Genomic DNA, 21,373 nt, shown 5'->3' on the forward strand with positions numbered 1-21,373 from the left:
GGTCTCTAGAAATGTGCCGTCTCTTCCTGGAATGCTGTCCACATGAGTACTTCTTATTGTCTCTGAAACCTGTCTTCACCTCACTTGTGCACTCAACATTTTGGCCTTCTTCTGTAATAATGCTAATCACCTTGCACTGCAACCAGTTGTTTACATATCTGTCTTCCCACTAGATATGAGTAATTCAACAATAGAGACTGAGTTTTGGTCACCTTTTACATCCTTTCAGGCTGGGCACAGCTCCTAGCATACAACCCCAGCATTCAGTAAAGATTTGGTAATCACTAGAACTCTCCCATAAGAAAGATATCATGTGAAAAAGACAGTAATAAGGTATAGATAAGGTGAGTGATTCTGGGACTGTGTAGAAAACCCACCATAAAACCTTCACACTTTCCTTTGATCTTGTGAACCCGCAACACAGTCTAATGTAATTTGAGAAAACACATTCATATATATTTTTTTCTATAATTGGTTTTGCATGCATTAGGTCTTTTAAATAAAACATATTTGTAAGGCATTTAAAATATGACTATTCTTTTCAAGAAGTCAGTAGGGGCCAAAACTCTCTTGGTTGTGCTTTGCATAAGCCAGGAGGTAGATGCCAGCAGAAGCTAAATTGCTTTTATTCTCAAGAACATTGCCAGGAGTGCTGAGCAGTCCATGGCAGGTTATTTCAGTTAGGATAACCATGGCCTCCAGCTTGGAACTTATTTCCTTTTGATTGGAAATGGATAAGTTTAAATTACTTTGCAATTGATCTGCTTACTCCTCTTTTACTCTATGAGTGGGTCATTTTCCTATCTACTACCCCACTGTGAGATGAGTGACCTGATTAAATTGACAGGTGGGACTACCCTGGCCATTCCTGATCACTTTTTCTCTAGAAAGAGCAACTTGTCTTATTAATAAAGAGTGTGTCCTGTCCAAGTGAATTGCTGTCCTACAGATCGACTCCATCAAATCTTAAAGTTATAAATATATTTGAAAAATATATTCGGAAATATTTAGTGACTTCACATGGTTTACATATAAAGTTTGAATTCTTTGTCTTGGTATTAGAAATCTAATCTCAGGTGCCAAACTACATTTCTAGCCCTCTCTTCACCTCTTATCCTCTACCTAGCCTTCTGCTCTAGATGAAATCTAATAGCAAATCAGAATCACCTGAGCAACATTTTAAAATACAGATTCCTGGACCTCATTCCTAAACAAATGAGTCATTATCTTGGAGTAGAAAGGGGAGGTGGGAGTCTGAATTTTTTCCAATTTATATAGAGTACCTATGCATTGAGATGAAAAAGATGACAACGCAATAGAAAAATGGGCAAAGAACACTAAAAAGGAAATATAAATGCTCTCTAAGCATGAAAATGTGTTCAATCATACTCACAACATGAGAAATGCAAATCAATACTACCCTATACTGATACCATTTTTCAAATATTACACTGGTCAAAAGCATCCAAAAGTTTGATCACGCACATTAATTGGAGAGGTCTGGGGAAATAGACACATTTAAACATTGTTGTTGGAACTGCAACATGATTCAACTTGTATGGAGAGAAATCAGGAAGTATCCACTCAGACTACATTTTCTATTTAGTCTAACAATCCTGTTTCTTAGACTCTATTGGAAAGATGCACACACAATTTCACAATTTAATCGTAACCTTGTTCATATATAGCTCTATGTATGTGTGATATATGTATAAGAACAAAATATTGAAAATAGTCCAAGTGTCCATGGACAAAATGTTTAAACTATGAGAGAATCTCACAATTTTTTGATAAGAAATGGGGAAGATTGCTATATACTCATAAAGAAAGATCTCCTAGAAATATTTTAAGTGAAAAAAGCAAGGTGTGGAACAATATATATAATATGCTATATTTTGTATAAAAAGAAAAAATATATAGGTATTTATTTGTATTTGTCTAAAAAAGTACTAAATGAATAAATAAGGAATTAACAAAAATGATTACCTGTGGGTGCAGGGAGTAGCAGGGTAAAGGGGTCAGGAAGGATACAAGACTTGTCTGTGTACACCTTTTTATATAGATTTGACTTTGAAAATTTAAAAAAAGTATTTCTTTGAAAAATTAAACAAAAACAAAAATACCTTGATCTAGTCATTACTCTATCAAAAGAAAAAAAAAACCTACTCATTTTTCAAGGTCCCTCCATTAAATCAACCTACTTTTCAAAATTCTCTGATATTTTCAATACCTTATCTGATGACTACAATTGGAAGAGCCGATCCCTCCATTACATTCTTCAAACACTTGTTTTGTACATTTGACATATCAGGCACTTTTCCCCCTTGGAATGTCAGGGATTGGTCTTGACACTGATATGCTTGATGTTGGAGGCAGCAAGGGCAGTGGACTAAGAAGACTGAGTAGGTTAGGAGACAGGCTCTCTAGTCTCTAGGGCACAGAATGATTGATAAGTAAAGACTTATCAAAGCAGAGGGGGACACACAGCCACTGTGTGGAAGTCTGAGCACTCATCCTGCCTCTCCTCCCAGCTCAGTGTTGCAGGGTCTAGAGAAGGCAGCTGCCAGGCACTGTCACCACTGATGAAAGGAGAAGTTGGGGGCAAAGGGTCTATTTTTCAGGACTGCCCCAGAGGCAAAGCAGCATTTTTGAATTGTTGTGGATCCTGATGACTGTGAGGCTTCTCTAGAAAGAACAATTCTCTTCAACAGGATCAGACAGAAAGGGTATTTTAGACTGATTTGTATACTATCATTCTCATTTTGTTTATTTATTGATTTATTTATCTATTTATTTTGAGACAGAGTCTCACTTTGTCACCCAGGTTAGAGTGTACTGGCATAATCTTGGCTCACTGCAACCTCTGCCTCCCAGGTTCAAGAAATTATCCTGCCTCAACCCCCCAAATAGCTGGAATTACAGGCATCTGCTACCACGCCCAGCTAATTTTGGTATTTTTAGTAGAGATGGGATTTCACCATATTGGCCAGGCTGGTCCCGAACTCCTGGCCTCAAGTGATCAGCCCACATCGGCCTCCCAAAGTATTGGGATTACAAGAATGAGCCACTGCACCCGGTGTACCATTCTCATTTTAAAAATTGACTTATGAAGTCATTAGATACTAAGAAATCAACATTTTCTCTCTCCTTGTTGCCATATTCCACCTCCATGAACTTTGCTACCTCTCTTGATTACCCTCAAACTCTCCTTTCTTTGAAAGAAGCTATCAAAAAACTTCCCTTGCCCTATTAAATGTCCTGTGTATTCTAGCTCTTAAAATTTGGTGATAAAATGCCAATGTTAAAATATTTTTCATCTCTAAATATTGCTAAGAAAGAAACATGCTTGCTGTGCATTTCCCCCCACTTCTTTTTTCATTCTGCAATGAAGTGCCTTTAGCCAGCAACTTTTTCCTATCTGACAAAATTTGTCTGTAATCCATTCACTAAACATACACACCCAACATTCCTATCCTAGACTGACATTTTAGATATCACTAACAAGAAAGAATGCCTTTATGTGTTAGGCCATTTTAAACCCCACATGCAATATACTCTGTGCTGACAAAACCAGATAGGCATTGGAATTTGCTCAAGCATAAATAACTTTATTTACATGAAAGCCTAAAATCTTAAGGTAAGTTTCTTGGCGTTTGTAGGTTCATCAGTGATGTCCAAATACTTTTAGCAAGATGGACCAGCTGGTGAGTACGGCCCACACTGTAGTTGGATGTGTGCCCCTGCTTTCAAGGCCCAGTAAAAGTCTGGAATAGTAGGCAGAGCTTGATTTATTTTTAAGGAAAAGTAAGGCCATCTGATAGATTTCCAGCTGAAAGTCAGTCAAGGCTGGAGTTTTTTGGTTCACTGAGCCCATGGCTCATGCCAATTCTTTTTTTCCCATGGCCGACTCCCAGTCTTGGCTGAAAGTGCTATAGCCTTTCCCATAAGGGTAACCTGGGACATGACACAGGGAAAGAGAGGCCTTCCAGGAATTAGATGAGAAACAAAATAAAAGATCTCCCACCCCAAAATCAGGTCCCGGCTACCATTCAGTGAGGAAAATGCCCAAATCATAATACCTGATTTCCAATAAGGCAGAAAAAAAAAAAAAAAAGACCCACAGCCCCTCTACAGTTCATATTCAATCCAGATGTCTAGAAAACAGTAGGATTATGCTAAAAATTTGCCAAGGCAGTACCAGATGCTTATAATGGGACCATATAGAAGTTGAGGTGGAAGATGTAATGATTTTTCCAAGCTTCTCTGAAATAAGGAATGAGAACACTTTGTGAAAGTGTTGGTAGGTAACACATTTGACACTGGGAACACCTGGTTTGTGAGGGCTTTCATCACTAGCCAGCACCAGTCTTTGTGCTGGATTGAATACTTACTTCCTTTCTGGACATCTGGAGTGTAATTAAGCTCACTGCCCTCATGCTATTATTTGAAAAATCCAGGAAACAAATGGCTGAATCCTAGTTAGCCAATAAATATGTGGCTTTGTAGTATTAGTCTCTTGGGCTTCAGTTTTATCACCAAGAATAATAATGCAGCCTGATCTGGATGAGCTGTTGTGAGGGTTCGTGTGTCAACATTCTGTAATCAGCACAAAGCAATAACAAGTATTTTGCCATTATAGGTGCTCTAGTGACAACTGTGACAGCTCATTGATCTCCAGATGACTACCAGATCAAATGGTGATGCAGAGGATGACCACATAATAGTGCCTATTACCTGACTGGCATTTCTGTATACTATCTTATTTAATCCTGTGAAATAGATATGATTATCTTCTAAACTAAGACTTAGGAGTAGCTTGCCCAAGGTCACACAACAAGTAAACTGTGACCCTGGATTTAAATCTGTCTGTCTCCAGAATTCATTTTGTGTCTTTTGTTTGTATGATCATTATTGTTGTTTTGGTTAAGAAAATTCCTTTTTTGCTTGTTCTCCCCCTAAATTATACACACAGTGCAGGATAAACGTCTAAAAATAAATCATCAATCCACAATAATTTATGATGGGACATTGGAAAAGATGCTATTTATTTTTCTTTTGTAGCCACCTCAGAGGAAGGTGGGCTATTTAAAGTAGAGAATGCATAACTGATACTTTACCCTGAATCAGCTCTAGAGATCTGCTGTACAATATTGTACCTATAGTTATCAATACTGTATTGTGCACTTAAAAATGTATTAAGAGGGAAGATTTCACGTTAAGTGTACTTACCACAATAAAAAATATGATTTAGAAAGCTAGACCATATTCAAATCAAGTTGACATTATCGTGACATAATATAACTAGTATGTCTTCAATTACACCAAGATCGTATGTCAGAAAAATCTGTGTGATAATGTTATGTGTATTGAAGTTAAATGTTGACTAACAAATAATTAGTTATATATTACTAAATATATTTTATATTCTTTCAGGTGCCTTTAGATGAAATATATTTTATGGAAACTATGCAGAATATGCAAACAATGGAATATAAAGGATTACTCTAAGGGTTTTTTTTTTGTAGTTAAACCATGAACAACAACAAAACAGTAGAAAGTGCATATAAGAAAAAAAGCTTTTTAAAAAATAAAGCCCTAGAGATGCAATAATTATCAAATAAACTGGGTGGGTCATATTTTGGGCTTCTGACTATGAGGCTTAACTAATCACAGTAAATCTTGCAACGTTCCCAGGAGAACTGCAATGAGTTAGATCTCAGCTGTCCAACACTGGGCTGTACGCCTCATGAGTCTCACATGCACCATTCATATGTAAAATTGCGAAAACTCTAAATTCAGCCAAATTCTTCTACTCTCCAAAAGGACTTGGGTGCAGTTCAGTCCATATTTTCAGTGACTTTTCATTTATCTTAACAGCTTCTCTCAGTTCTGGTTAATTCCTTCCTCAGGCTTGCCAGAGTCAAGTACTTCCGAGAGTCTGGCAAGTCCCATCTGTGATGAGTCACCTGCAGCGGAGAGTCTGCAGGAAGATCAGATGGGGCTGCTCACAGGGAAGAAGACTCAGTACCCAGAAAAAGTGTCTGAATGCCTCTCTGATTCTCTCCCACACTGTATTACTTTTCCCATTTTCTTCCACCTTACTGACTTTCAGACAATAGAGTGTTTGCGTATTTTTCTTTTATACAGTGCTTAAAACTTAAACGAGAACCATCCTGGAATGGCTATTTAGATAAGCAGGCAAACTGACCTGTGTTATCACAACCAAAGAGCCCTCTGAACATCTGCATTTTCTTTTGGATCCCCCATGTACCTCTACCATAAAGTTTGTCCCACCTTAGATATGAGAAAAACAATAATATAATTAAAATGTTTAAGAGAACCTAGCTGAAAGTGGTCGATTTTCATGGTGCTGTTGTTGACAGGGCCGAAGATGGTGATCACAGAGATTTTCCTGGTGGCCATCTTGCAGAAACTTTCCAGATATTCATCACGTTGTTGCACATACATATTGTTCTCAGCCTTGGGAGCGGTGATCAGCTGGAGGTGGGTGAAGACAAACAAATACTCATTTATAGTGATAGTTTCACACTGGGGCAAAACCCAAAGAGATGATTTGGAAGAGAGGGCTGGTAGTGACTGCATCTAAGCTACAGATGTTCTGCTGAACAGTTAGCATAATTAGGACCAAAAAGGGCCATTTGGAAAGGCCTCTTTTTGTCTCCAAGACAGCTTGGAGTTTTCTACTCACTTCTATTATTTACCTCCGTTACTAGTCTCCATATGTCTCAGTTTTCTTATTTGTGAACTCTGCAAAGGAATACTTATTTTGCAAGGCTGCTGTGAACATTACATGAATACTTGGCATGCAATAATTGTTCAATAAATGTTATTTTCCTTCCCTAATTTTGATCTTCATTATTCACACTGGCTGATTAGATATTGGTTAATTCAGTGGTTACTACTATTATTCACATTTCACAGGGTTAAGAGAGTTTCATAGCCAGGCCCTGGGCACTACGAAACATTCTGTGATTTAGAACTTTTAGTAGAAAACCTTGCAGAAAGGTTTTATGATGACTTTTAGGCCTACGTTTTGTCACATAGAATATATTCACTGTCACATTCAGCCTGCACAGAGTTGGTGGTGTTTGTCTTTTGATATTGCAGTTTTCCAACAGGATGTTTTTTACTCTAAGTTTAGCCTTCTCTTTAGTTCAGACCTGATATTTTTCACCTAGCCCTCTGTCTTTCATCCTCATTCTATGACCCCTGTCTTCTGGGGAAAAAAAAAAAGAGTAAAGACAAAGCAATCAAAAGAAATACTTTAGCCACCAGAAATCTGAGAAAATATAATTTATTTTGGATACAGTAAGGATAACCCTACTTTTAAGAGGTCCTCTTGAATCTTTTCTCTGAGAACGTCTCACTATTTTTATCTAACCTAATACAAAAGCTTCTCTACTCTCTTGATTAATTTAGCTGCCCTTCCCTGAGCCTTCTCCAATTTTACCAATTTTACTCAATTCTTGAGCTGAAGCTAGAACTCTGTTCCACATCCCACAAGCTAGTGGGCATAGTGCTGCTTACCTTGGAGGTGGGAGGATGTGAAATTTTATTGTGATGATGACCAGGTCTTTGTTGAGATCCTTGATCCCAAATAGATCACCGGGCTGATGTCTGCAATGAACGCTGTCTATTTGCCCTTTGTTGCATCATCACTAAGCTCAGAAGCAAACCTCTATAAATCATTTTTCTGTAAACAACTTTTTGCATTTGACTAAATACAAATTTATCAGCCAATTTTCTTGCATTTGACTACATTCAAATGTATCAACCAATTTTCTATTTATCCACCTAACCTTATAAACTATTTCCGATATTTATGACTATTAGCTTGGCATTTTTCAGAGGGCAAATCACCAGGCTGTGTACCTCTTCCAAATATTTTATCAAAAATTGTTAATAAATCTGGTCTCAGCTTGATCCTGCTGTTTATTTTTCTCTGTCAGAGATGTCTGTATTGTTACCTGCAGGCTTTCCCTTCTAAGAATTCTCCCCACATGACAAAATACTCTCCCTCAAGGAAATTAAACGTGTTCAATAGCCTTTGAATGGAACGTTAACAAAGGTTTTCTGGGATGAAGTTTTTGTTTTGTTTTGTTTTGTTTTGTTTTTCAGATCATAATTAATTTTAAATAGACATGCTTTAGTTTATTTTTCATGTGTTTCTATGCCTGCTCATACGGACATTCTGGGTAGGAAATGTTTGTTTTAGGAACACAATTTTTCAAGGGGAAAAACAAAATTTCTCCAAATTTATTCATTGATTCACATTAGCCTTAAAACAAGATTAAAGGCAGCTATAAAAAGATGTGGTGATGGTATTTTTAGTTGCTTGGTTTGTTTTTAATTAGCTTTATGGCATCTGAAAATATTTCTTCGGATCTTGATGGGAGCGCAGATACTGAAGTTTTATTTTAAGTTGGTATATTTTAGGTCTTTTTTTCTGACTGTTTTGTGCTCAAAAACACACTATTCTGAAATAAATAAAATGAATGTTTAAGTAAAAACACAAAACAGTAAAAACAAAGGTAAGAGAAAGGGACTTACTGTTCATGGTTTTGGACTCCCTATTCTAAATTAAGGATAAGCCATATTTAGAATATATTTAGAGGAGTTTCTAGGGCAAAGCTGCTTAGATGTTAGATGACAGAAAATTACCTGTTTCTGTAACTTTAAATTCATACATAGATTCCATTTCATTCATACCATACTTTGCCATAGACCCTTACAATCTGTGGACAGATCACAGTATGACAGGATTTTAAGAGTCCTCAACCCTCCTCTAGTCTTCTCCCCCTTGTGTATATTAACGATATCAGACAGTATGTAATCACACAGAACCTTATTCTCCCCTGTGTGGTAGGTTCTCCCACATAACTCTATACACAGTGGCATGAGGCCATGGATACCCAGTGGGAATCTCATTTAAATAAATAAGTGCCTCTGATGTTTATTTTCACTGCAGACCCTTTGTCCAAGAATGCCTTTAACCACCAGTGGGGTGACATTCGTTTTGCAGGACTCATTCCCTGACTTCCGGCCCTCCACGTTCTGGCCCCGGGCTCTCTTTTGCTAATGTCCTCCTATACCTCCCTTACCTGACCTCTTTACCCCCTAGAACCAGACCCAGTCTAAATTAGGAAATGAAAGGAATCTTGGGCAGAGAGGCACAGAGAAAGAGTAATTGCAGTCAAAGTCAGGGGGCTGTCATTTCGGTCCTAGTTCAGCTCCTGGCTAGCTTGTAGCCTAAATAAATCCACTTAATCTTCTGAAGCTCAGCATTGTCATTGTTATAATGAAACAACTTTCCTGCCAACCTCATCACATTGTGAGATCTGAGCAAAAGTAAATATATCTGTATATCTTTATAAGAACATAACATGAACTTATTACAGATTGATTTATTCTTAATAAATAAATATGTGTCCCCCAAGCACATACAGGTATGTCGCCTCTGAATAATTCACCCACAATCCTTCCTCTGTCTTTGCCCAAGTCACTCCTTCTACCTCAGAAACCTGCCCCCTCCCTTCTCTAAATCTGATTCTTTCTTTCAATGCATTATCCTCCTTAAAGTCTTTTCTAGCATGCAGGGATCACTTCCTCCTTTTAATTACTGTTCTTTTTGTCTGCCTCGCCCACTTGGAATTTAAGCATTTCCTTCATTTACTATATAACTGTCACGTCTCCCCAGGCAGAATGTAAGTTCCTCAGACTCTATTACTGTCCTGCAGATGGTGGGGGCATAAATGCTGGCCAACGCTCCTCAGGTTATATAGATCACCCCAGTCAGAGGAGAGGAGAGGGACTCAGGAACAAAGGGGTCCCCTGGTTGTTGTGAATGTCTAGATGCAGGCTACGACTTTACCAGTTGGTAAAAACATTCTCCCTTACATTTAATCTGCTCCTCAAGTTTGCAACAGAGAAAACAGAGAAGACTGACCATCTGAACCCATTTCAGGGACTCTTTCCCTATGTTTTGACATCTCCATCCCATTCACTTTCTAGTTGGGCAGTATTTCAGACAGTGTTTAAAATGAGAACCATTTCCAGTCCCCTCTTCCTAAAAAGAGCAGCTTAGAGCTCCTCAGTAAACACTATCTTCTGTCACTTGGCCTCTTTCCAGTTTGATGGCAATAAATCAGGGCATGTATCATGAATTTAAACCTGTGTTGTATTTCTTTTTCATGGCTTCTGTTCCAACTGGTGTGTTGGCTCAATGAGCCTCAGAGGATAAGGAAGCCTGTTTGCATAAGTAAAGAGAGCAAACAGCAATGGAAAAAAGCTAGAGGGAAGATACTTTAAGTCTCAGATTATTCAAAATACTGTGTTAGGCTCAAAACGCTAAATTTTTTTTTACAGGATTCTGAAAAATAACTTTCAAGCTAATAGTCAGCCTTAGTACAGCAGGAAACCTTAAATTCTTTCCTAAAATTAAACCAAATAAGTGGATGGTTGTCCCAATACACAGATGTCTGAAGTAAAGTTGGAAATATTAACCCACTTGAATTACAGGAGAGTCAGTCACCAAAGAATTCTTAAACTTGCACTTGAATTCATTGAATTCAGCATTTGAGGTCCCTTGTTAATTGACAAGTGAATAGATCTCAGAGCGCAGAATGATGGCTTCTCAGCTATACTCCCTATAGTACAATGTTTTGGTGATAAGCTTACCTATAGTCTCACTATCGTCAACCTCAAACTGACACCAAGCAGTTTGAAGAATTAGGTTAACTGGAATCCAATCTATTGTTTTTGACTGACTGTTTGGAAAGCCAGAGAATTGAGTGCAGAGGACTAGCTGTGTATTAAAGGCAGAAACTCCACATTTATGCTTAGCAATCCTTTACCACTTATCTGGGTGACTCAAGGTTGAAAATGAATTTTTAAATTTATTTGTATTCATAAGTATTAATTTTTTAAATTCATGTTTATTAACTGGCAAGATCATTCCTCAGTTTCCCCTTCACTTTATGGCATATCCCACAGGAAGTTCATACCCAAAAGAATTCAGAAAGGGAGATTGGCCTGAATTTGAGTTTTCAACTCAAACAGATCTGAATTCTAATTCCGACTTCACCACATATTAGCTATATATCTTGGGTAACTTCAGGTTCTGTTTTCTCATGTGTAGAAAGGGGTAAATAAATCATTCCTTGAGGGATTGTTTTGACAATTCAACCACACAGTCTCGGCAAAGTACCTTGCAGGATGTGCCCTTCTTCATCAACAGGTTTAGAGGCAGGAGGTTTGAAAGAGTGAACACTAATCTAAAAATAGGACACCTGGCTCCACCTGCAGCTCCTGTGAAGGCCTATAGGAAGCCATCAGCCTGTGACCGACATCATTGCTGTTAGCGTTTCTGTAATTGTTAAGTAGCAGTTATGTGATATGTCCACATCTAAAGAATGCTATAAATAAAGACAAAGCACTAAGGGTTTACAATAAATGGCAGTTAAGTACCAGGTTACTGAAAAGCTGAGAAGATGAGCTGAAAGTCCTGCAGAATTTCTTGGAATGTAAACCTGCTTTCAGTTTGAGTATACTGGGTTAAGTTAAGGCCAGTTGGAGGTAGTTGTTCTCAGCCATACTTAAACAGCTTGAGAGCACTAAGCCTTAACGAATAGTAATTGAATCACTGAGCTTCCTGAGTAACATTAGCCAAGTTTGATGGGAAAAGTGAGTGGAAAAGGCTAAACAGCACCAACAATGTTTTTCACCCATTGGTCTCCTCTCTGGTGAAAAATTCTTTTCTCTCCATCTTTTGCTTTGGTATCATGTCTATTTCATTTGGTCTTTTCTAATCCATTCTTACTTTAGATATCATTAGCTCTGCAGAAGACGCATTTCTGATACGATCATCAGTTGGGCGCACACAGGATCAAAAGTCTGAAAAGCCTTCTGTGAGTATTTTGTTTCTAATAACAAACCTGGTTCTCTCACTAGCCCAAAGAACCAACACTGCCAGGAGCAATTCCAGCTGGTTTCTGTTTTGCCTCACATGACATCAGCAGAAGCTGTCATTTGAGTTTCATTTGCTAGAAATTTATAAGCAGGGATACTGTTAAAAGCAGGATTGGCCCAGCTGGGCTTTCAGATCTCCCACTAAGGGAGTGGGGAGAAGGAGGGAGAAATGAAAAGTATGACTAATATCAGGGATACACTGTGAAAACCCCCTTTTTTGACTCACAAACTAGCGGCAATGGGAAATATTTGCCAGAAGGGTGCACAATTACAATCCTGACATTTTACCCATGATTTTGTTTTTAAAACCTGACCATGAGGAACATTTTGCCTGCCCTGTTGGCTAAATGAACAGAGTTGGGTGATGTACTTTAGTGGGCTGGACAAAGTTGTAGGTACTCAGGTGGAGAGCACTGGAGCAAACCACTAATTCTTTCCCATGCCCCAGAGAGAGCAGTTTGCCCCCACAGGCTCCCTAACAGACATTCAAGTATCAGGTAGAGTTTTACTCTGAAATCTGATTTCTTTTTTGTTCTAATGGGAACATTCCCATTTAAATATATGTACTCTGAGAATATCCAAGCAACCTGATAACCTAAGTTTATATAGACACATTAAGGCTCTGGTTAGATATTCCACCAATATACAGAAAATATATAACAAAACACACACAGGCATACACACAAATCCTTAGAATCAACCAGAGCTAGGTTTTACTCTAATACAGAGACCTACTATCAATGTAAACAGCTAAGAAAATTTGGGATATGTCCCACTCATGATAAACATCACAAAGAACTTTGCTCTGAGTAATATTTCAAATGCACATTTAAACTTTCTGAAACAACATATGATAAATGGGCACCAGAGTTCCTCTGCCCAGATTATTAACCGAAATTTAGGCTAGCTTGGAAAACCTAAAAGATCCTCTAAAAAATGCCTTGAGAAAAGAGTGTCTGTCTCTTTTGGTGGGGGAAATGCAGGGTGTGCAGTTACCTTGTGCCTTCAAGAGGATGGGTGCTGCCCTCAATGGCATGAGTTGATTCTCTCACCCAGGCATCTGAGAAAATCATTCCTGACTCACATTACCCAACATCAATTTATTGATCTTTTACTCAGAATTAATGGTAACAACATCCTTTTCCTCCTTGACAGCCTGGAGTAAAAAGCTAGTCTTAAGATCCAGGGATGGAAATTTTGGAGGGGCAGTAAAAGAGGGAAAGAGAAGACAAGAAGAGGAGAAGGAGCCATTTGCACATCACTGATAAAAACTGCCCTTATATTTGGCTCACTCCTGCCCGAAGCCCTCATTTGGTGGTGGCAAGTGATGGCCAAAACAGAGAGTTGCTGAGATGAATCTGTGCCTTACTCAACACGAGTGGCACAAAGAACTGCAGACCGAGGGCAAGTAGGGACAGCTTGTCTCCTTTTTCACACACTGATGCACAGGCACATGCACATACACATTTTACAGAGCCCCCGGAGAAACTGACATCTAGATTTTAAATTCAGGTGTATCTCTAGAGTACCGGAAATTGAAGCAATTAACCCAGTTCCCCACATTCCACTCTTTGGCTCTTCCTAGTAGCTGGACAGAAATGGGAGAGGTAGGCTTTAAGGGGAGAAGATTTCTGCTAGCTCATTTTAAAAGGATCCGTGAGGGTCATACCAACAAGGACTCTTCTCTACTCTCAGTCATACCCACTCCCCACCCAGGCTGCCTTACTTTCCTCTTGGAGCACTCCAATGTTGATATAGACCTAATTAGTGAAAGACGGGACCTCTGCTATTGTCCCATAGACATGATTCTAGTTCCTAAGTCAGACAGACAGAAACCCTTTTACTAAGATGTAACTGAAGTCAATGCACTCCCTTTTAGGAATTTCATCTTTCTTTTCATCCTTTGGACTTGGTAAAAGAGAGCTTTGTCCAGAAATATCCCTTGGAAGAGAGTGGTAGAAATGGGGGAAGGGTCCCTACAGGTCTAGAAGAAGCTGACTACAGGTGCTCTCCTGGGCTCATGTGTAGGGTCCCCAGCCACTGACTTTGTACCACAGGGCCATGAGTTGTGTGAGCAGAACTTCATAGGGCACTAAACCAGAAGGAGCTACTGGCCTGCTGCCCTCTTTTGCCAGACTTCTGAGCTTCTTGACACAGTACAGGTTCAGCCACAGTCTGGCATCTAGCAATATGATTTTTACAAAACTAACAAGACAGACGTTAACATGCCCTGCCTCAGCCCATAAAAGAATGCCAAGGAGAAGGCTACTTACAAGGAGTCTTCGTTTGCCTTCAAAGGACCCCAGCAGGTCGGCCACTGACTTCTTGGGACTCTGCGTGAAGTGTTTGTTGGTGGGTTTCTGATAGCCATCCTGTTCTGTTTTACCTCCTTTTTTCTTCTTGCTCTTCTCTTTCTCTTGCTTGCTCTTTTTCTCAGACTTCTTCATTTGCTTTTCACTCTTAAGTAACTTGTCTGCGTTCTCATTCTTCATCTTTTTTTTCTTCTCCTTCTCGGGTTTCTCAAGCTTTTCATGCTTTTTAGACTCCTTTGCTTTTTTAAGGGGAACATTCCCCACCTGCAGCTCGTCCTCCAGCTGAGAGGCAGTAGGCCGGCTGAGGTCATACTTCTCCTCATACTCATTACTAAGAATTTTGTCCTGGGCCTTCTTTTTGGGAGGTTTCTCCTTTGCTGGCTTGGGAGGACCTGGCACCACATTTGGGTCTCGGTGGCCATGTTCCCGCCTGTCCATGCGGTTGTCCCGGAAACGGCCTGGGCCAGCAGCCCTTGTGCTGGGTTCTGAGATGGTGGTGGGAGGGGCATTTGTGAAGCTCTCCAAGCTGGTGGCCTTGCTGGGCTTCCTGGTTGTCTGTGGCCTCTCCCTGTGCTGATCCTTCCGGGATGGAGGGTAAAGATTCTCTGAAACTGAGGGTCTCCTGGCAGTGATCACCTCAGTGGTTGTAGGGGGCCTGTGGGAGGGTGAGGGGGTCCAGGGCCTCTGCGTGGTGGGAAAGGCAGTGGTGGTCATAGGTCTTGCAGCAACTGTTACCGCCCGGGACGTGGACCGAGTCACTGTTGTGGCTGGGGCAGGAGGAAGGGTGGTGGCTCTGGGGGTTGAGGGAGGTTGGGGCAAAGCTGGTGCAGTGGCGGCCAGTTTTCTCAGGACCTTCACCCGACTCTCTCTGGTTGGTGGGACTTGTGCTCTCCTTGGGTCCTCTTTCTTCTTCTCGCTGCCCAGGCTTGGCCTTCCTGCTCCCCCTCCACCGTCATTCCCCTCCGCCACCACCTGGCCCTCTACACCAGAGGCCTTACATTTCTGGACAAAGCCCTTCTGCCTGATCTTCTCGATCCTACGGATGGGGCCTTGGTCGATGACCTCGTACATGGCTTCCAGCCTAACGGGATATGGATAGCGCTCCTCCACCTGCAGCGTCTTCTTCAGCAGCACCATGCCAAACTTGCCCTTCTCCAGCTTCAGGAAGCTCATCAGCTTAGGGATGAGGCTAGGGTCCAGGGGCTGCTCCAGGATCTGGCCCTCGCTGGTGATCCTTCTCACCTTGCCTCCTTCCTCACCTGCCTGGTGGAAGAGCACAATCTGTTGGATGTGCCTCTCCGCCAGCTCACAGTACACATCGTCCTTCAGCAGGCTCATCATGAGGCGGTAGTAGCCTTCCGAGGCATGAGGGGCTGAGATGACCCATACTCTGTTCTTCCCTGCAAAGCTGGCAAGGATGTTGGGAGAGCTGGACCCCGAAGGGAAACGCAACATTCTTGACCGAGCTGAGGACCCCTCATCTCTGATCATCTCACGCGGAGAACCCCTGCCTGCTGGTCTTTGCTCAGGTCTCACGGCGGCCCCATTGATGTCCGAGCGGGCTGGCGGCTCTGTTGGGCGAGCTAGTCTCAACACGGGCACACTCCTCCTTCTCTGGAGAGGCTGAAGGTTTGGTTCCTCCAGAGTGGATCTCTCAATTCCGCGAGACCTCCCAGTGTGCCTCAGAAACCGAGCTGGCCTACTGCTGTCCGGAGCAACCAAAGGCACTTTCCGCCCTCCATGGCTGCCTCTAATAGTGGCATGGGGGTGGGGTTCTGATCCACACACTAGCCACATGGCCAACAGCATAGTGAAACGGGGTCCCATTCTCCATGTCATTGTGTAATCCACTTTGCGATGCACGGAGGTCATAAAACAAAGGGGAGGGGGAAAAAAGAAAGAAAATTATTTAACTGGAAACAGAGCTGGTCATTTTCTTTTTCTGTATCTCAGCCAAGGGGAGGGGAAAAGGTTGGTTAGAGAGAAGGAGGGAGGTCAGGAGATGGAAAATGGGATGAGATCCTGTTACTTTCAATCCCCTATAATTTGTTAGTGTTTAACAGAGACAGTTACATTAAGCAGGAAATCCAATTCAGTTTCCCAGTCAGCATGCTTGTACTGTTTCAACTAATGCTCTGGATGCTCCAAAGAAAATGCAAACTAGCATATTAATTATGACAACATTCACATTTCATTCCTTCAAAATAAGCAATAAAGAAACAAATAAACAGATCAAAGACAGAAAGGATTACACACTTACATGGTGGCTCATAGAGATGGAATGCAGAGGGTTGCAAAAGAAATCAGAAGTTTGGTTCCCAGGACAGTTTCCTAGATGAACTACTTTTCCTCCCAGCCCTCTCTCTCTTTACCGAGGGTGAGCAATACAAAAGGGGTGTGCTGCAGCTCCAGCTTTCAGAGTACCGCCACAGATCCACAGCCTGTCCTGATCTGAGAGCTGAGCCGATGCCTTTTCTTTCTGGCTGTGTCTTTTTACCTTCTGGACAAGTAGGATGAGGTGAAAGGAGCTGTCCTTCTAAGTCTTTGTATCTCCATTTGTCTGCAGTTTCTCCTCGGTCTCGTGTGTCTGTGTGTGCCAGTCCCTTGTGCTGACACAGGACGTCCCTTAAAGTCCAGTCCTGGCGATTTCTGAATCTCACTCTTTCCCTCTTTAAAGTTCCAGGATCCTTCTTATCTCCCTTTCCCCCACAGTCTGGCTTAGTCTCTTTGTTTCCGGGCGTAAAAGCACTGAGATTAATATGTTTTCCAGGCTGAGGGAAAACACAGGAATGTGATGTCGAAAAGGGACTTTTTTTTTCTTTCACTATGCTTCTCTCCTCCCTTTATTTCTCCCTACCTTTTTCCTCCTCTTTTTCTTCTTCTTTTTCTTCTTTCTCTTGCCTGGATTCAGTCCCAGAAATGTTAGGACTACCTCAGTTTTGCTCCAAACCAAACTCAAACAACAGCAGCCACTGGAAATCAAGGAAACTTCACTAAGAATTTAACAGATCAGCAGAACACCGCCTCCTTCCCATTTTAGCACGTTCAGAGTGGACTCAGTGAGGAGTGAGAGGGCTGTTCTTTGGGGTGGGGGAAAGTTTTTAAACTCCACACATCATCATAAATCACTTTAGAAGAGGATGACTGGTGCCTTAACCCCTTCCAAACCAACTAATCGGGGTAACTTCTCTTCCAGTCTGTTCTTACACTGTACTTTGGAAGAAGAAAATTCTCCGATTTCTGCATCAGGCTACATGCTTTTCTTAGAGACAGATACTCATTTGGGTCAGGGTGCTTGGCTGTGCCGACACAGACAGTATATATGTATTTATAGTTCCATGTGTATATTCTTATATCTTTCTCCCTGCTTTGTGCTTTTAGTTTGAGGTTGGAAAAGCCCATGGAAAACATGACTAGGTTGTTTTTATTTTATGCTAATTGGGGATCATATTACTGTGTTCTTGGTCCTAGTTTCTCCTCGGCATGGAAGGAAGCTGGTAAAAGGTTAGAAATGCAGGCAATGGCTGCAAGTCGAGATTGCAGTTGACTATTACATCAGGGAACAGGCATTATGATCTCTAGCTTCAAAGCTCTGGCTGCAGATGGTAGACTAAGGGCTCCCTTGGAGGTCCCGAGTGTGTGTGTTTGTGTGTGTGTGTGTAGTGCAATATTTTCCTCTGCAGAGACTTTAGATGTCTGAAGGGCTTTAGGCAATCCGTAGAAGTAGACTTATCAGGTTCCGAAAGAGAGAGTGAGGCAGCTTTGGGATTCTACCTCCTGAGTCTGCCATAAGGATTCAGTGGAGAAGGAAGGGGTCTCAGGTTACGTGGATATTTCTTCCGGCCATGCTGGGCGAGCTGACTCTCCACGTCACTATTAACTGCCACCAACAGTGGCAAGCCAGGGTTCTCAGAAACCTCCTTGCCAGCTCAGTCATGCTAATAGCGTCCCTCACTGGATCAAACTTCATCCCTAGTTGTTATGCCTTGATCAGCCCCATCTTGCCCTGGTCACATTTGACTTTTTTCACATAAGCTACGAGCATGGAACTGAGAAAGTCCTGTATAGAGGTTAACTATAGAGTTGCCCGGCCACACTTTGAAGTCCCAGGGGTACCAAGAAGGATGGCCAGCCCTGCTGTGGCATTCTCTCAGACACTTGTAAGGATAATAACAAAAGTGGGCTTCAGGCAGAGACCCTCTGTCCACTGGAGTCATAGATTGCAGCCTTCGTGGTATTCACCTGTTGGGTTGATCAACCTAGCCTTGTGCTAAGTTGGAGGGTCCTAGATGTTACTTCCTTTCTCATAATTTTCTAATGCGTCCTACACTATCCTTACTGAGCTTTCTGCCTTCTGGCTTTTCATTTCCTCTTCTCTTCTCTCTGCTTATAACAACTACCATTTATTGAGCATTTACATGTGAAGCTTTGGGCTTAGTATTTTTGTGAATTCTTTTATTTAACCCTCACAGTATCCTTAGGAAGTAAATAGAATGATCCTCATTTTATAGATGAGCAAACTGAGGCTTGGTGAGTTTAAATAAATTGCCTATTGTCCCACAAAAGGTAAGCAGTAGCTCTGAAATTTGAACCCAGGTTTAGAACAGCCTACAAAGCGTGAGGCTATCTTGCCTCTCTCTTTAATTTTCTACTCATACCTTCAGTTTCTTCCCTTCCTTCAATTCCTTTTTGCATTTCCCACATTCATAGAAGAGTTTCATTTATTTGTTCAACCAGAGTACTTACACTTTTAGAGTCCTACCGTCTGGGATAATTGTGTAACTGTACTTTTTGCTTTTCTCAATAGGTCCTTAAAGCCCTTTATTCTTTTTCTTGAATAAGTCATGACTTACACAAACCTCTCCATGATATGCACAACATTTGTCACCTGTGCGCTGGTAAAGCTGAAATACAGCCACTTTAGCAACCTCAAACTGACGGTGAGGAGCCACCCCAACCCTGAGTTGTGCCTGTCTTCCTAGGACCTCAGGCTTTCTTCCCTCTGTGAGCTTCAGTCACCAGATGGCGCACTAAACACACACACCAGAGAGGACCTAACACTCCACCACGTCCGTTAGTCCCCACCCCACACCCAACGCCTTCCCCCAGTCTCTTCTCACACACAGATACATACGCACACACTGGCAAAGTGGGGCTTCTCATGCTTGTTTTCATCTCAATGCCTAAACGCTTACCTGGGGCTTCAGAAAATCCTCCTGAAGAAGTCTTGGAGGCACGTACCTAATAAGAGCAATGATAAATTCTCATTCATTCATTTCCGGGGAGACCTATAATGATTAATGGCTTGTAATAATTCTCAATTCCAAGTCCGTTATTTAAGAGCTCCATATTTTGTAAGTCCTCCATTTAGATCTTTCTATTTTTCTGCAACTGAAGAAACAATTAACCAATTAGTGCTAGGGGTTGGGGGAGGGTGGTGGGGGTTGGTGATATCTGAAAGGAAGACATTGATGTTGAGTCAGAAAAAGGTGAAAGGAAGAAAATGTTAAAGTAGACTTTAGAAATGCTAATTTGGGAATTAATTGATAGGAAACTACCTGACACTGGTTTTGTAGTAATTTGTGGGGAGGAAAGGAAAGAATGTACAAACTAGAACTGCTTTAGAGAAACTAGGGTGGGGATAGTTATTTGACGAAAGCTGGAGTGAATGTAAGAAGGCATCCAAAAAGGAGTGTGCTAACTGGTCAGACCCACACTAATCCAAGACTTCAGCAACCTGGGACCAAGGCTCAGGGTAACACGCTGTGCCAGGCACGCTAGAGAAACCAGGGTTTCTGTCACATGCCGTTGGTTCTCTTGCACAAAGTAACACTCAGAGATGTTACTGAACTGAATTCTATTGCTAAAATAAAAAAGCATTTGCTTAAGAAGAAACAAGAATAAAAAGAAAAGGAGGGGAAAACAGCATGCTGTTCAGTGTGGTTTTGGAGGGAAACCACCTCTCCTGCTCTGTGATCATCAGTATCCCCAGCAAGAAAATTAGCTGAGCCATTTTATCACACCTTTGTGGCAGAGGCACAGATAATACTCACACTGAGGAGGCTGCTATGTGTTTTCCTTTCCATTTGCAGAACTCAGTCAAATGTTCAGTCTTAGGCTGCATTTGTGTCCTTCAGAATTAAAAAAGAATTCTTCTCTTTCTCAGTATTTTCAATGTAGGACAGACTAAAGAAATAAGTTGCCAGGTCAGAGACAAAGCCAAGGATGACTATTAATGCAGGGTGCTGCTGCAGCCCAGGTGATACCAGTGAGCTGGGGGTTTCCCAGGTGCCGGTGGGACCTTGACCCCAGCCAGTGTCCAGGCTCTTGACACTGTCAAAAGAATGAATTCAAGGATATTCTAATCTGCCACGTCAAGAGTCTCCTCAATTGTGTTGACCATGCCTTTTATGGGAGCTGCCGGGGACCTCAAGCCCCTTCAGTCTCAGTTATGGCCATTACGGCACTGGGTGTCCTCCTCTCCCTTCAGAGCTGAGAGCAATTCCTTTTCCAATGTCCCTCCTGATTGCAGTGAGGACAGGGTCTGGGTGGGCTCCCTTGTCTGGGACAGTCCTTTCTCCAGTGTCCTGAATTCTCACACTTGGAGCAGCAACCGTTGCCTGCAGGTTTGCTGTTGAGCCTGTTTGGTCTGCGGTGAATCGTCTTCCTGGGTGACCCTGAGGTTGCAGGGCACTGTTTACAGTGACTGCTAATCATTTGGGCTGGCTGTCTATCCCATTTTTTGCCATTCTGGGTCATTTCAGCCATTTTAGCTCTGTCCCTACTATTGAATACCCCAAAAGCCATGTCAAACATTTCATTAACAGGTGTGTAGAGTTCCAAAGCCAATTTCTGTAATGTTCTTCTTATGTCAGGTTCTGACTGGCTAATAAAGTGTGTCTCTAGAAAAATTTGGCCAGCATCAGTACTGAGATCAATGTTAGTATATGTTCTTAGGTCCTCCACAAAGGTGCCCCTGAAACAAAGCTGAGTTTTCATCCTTTTCTTATTTCTCTTATTTTATTACAGTTCGCAGGCTTAGTGGTATATTGTTTCATTCCCTCCACCAAACA

At 41.5% G+C, this 21,373-nt stretch overlaps 1 protein-coding gene across 4 annotated transcripts in view; it reads right to left on the minus strand.

Moving 5' to 3' along the window:
* Positions 1–19,300, minus strand: part of CCDC80 (coiled-coil domain containing 80) — a 37,803-nt gene extending 18,503 nt beyond the window's left edge. Inside the window, exons 1-3 of one of the 4 annotated variants that reach the window (XM_014344334.4) lie at positions 17,158–19,300; positions 14,262–16,150; positions 6,342–6,498 (exon numbers count right to left, since the gene is read on the minus strand). In XM_014344334.4, the coding sequence (XP_014199820.3) occupies positions 6,342–6,498; positions 14,262–16,139 (2,035 nt within the window). In that variant the 5' untranslated portion in view covers positions 16,140–16,150; positions 17,158–19,300. Of the gene's footprint in view, positions 1–6,341; positions 6,499–14,261; positions 16,173–16,560 lie in introns of those variants that run through there. The other 3 variants (XM_055110275.2, XM_034957082.3, XM_034957081.3) reach the window with 3 other exon arrangements.
* Positions 19,301–21,373: the final 2,073 nt, after the last annotated feature.

This window comes from Pan paniscus, chromosome 2, assembly GCF_029289425.2.
Source record: "Pan paniscus chromosome 2, NHGRI_mPanPan1-v2.0_pri, whole genome shotgun sequence".
NCBI lineage: Eukaryota > Metazoa > Chordata > Mammalia > Primates > Hominidae > Pan > Pan paniscus.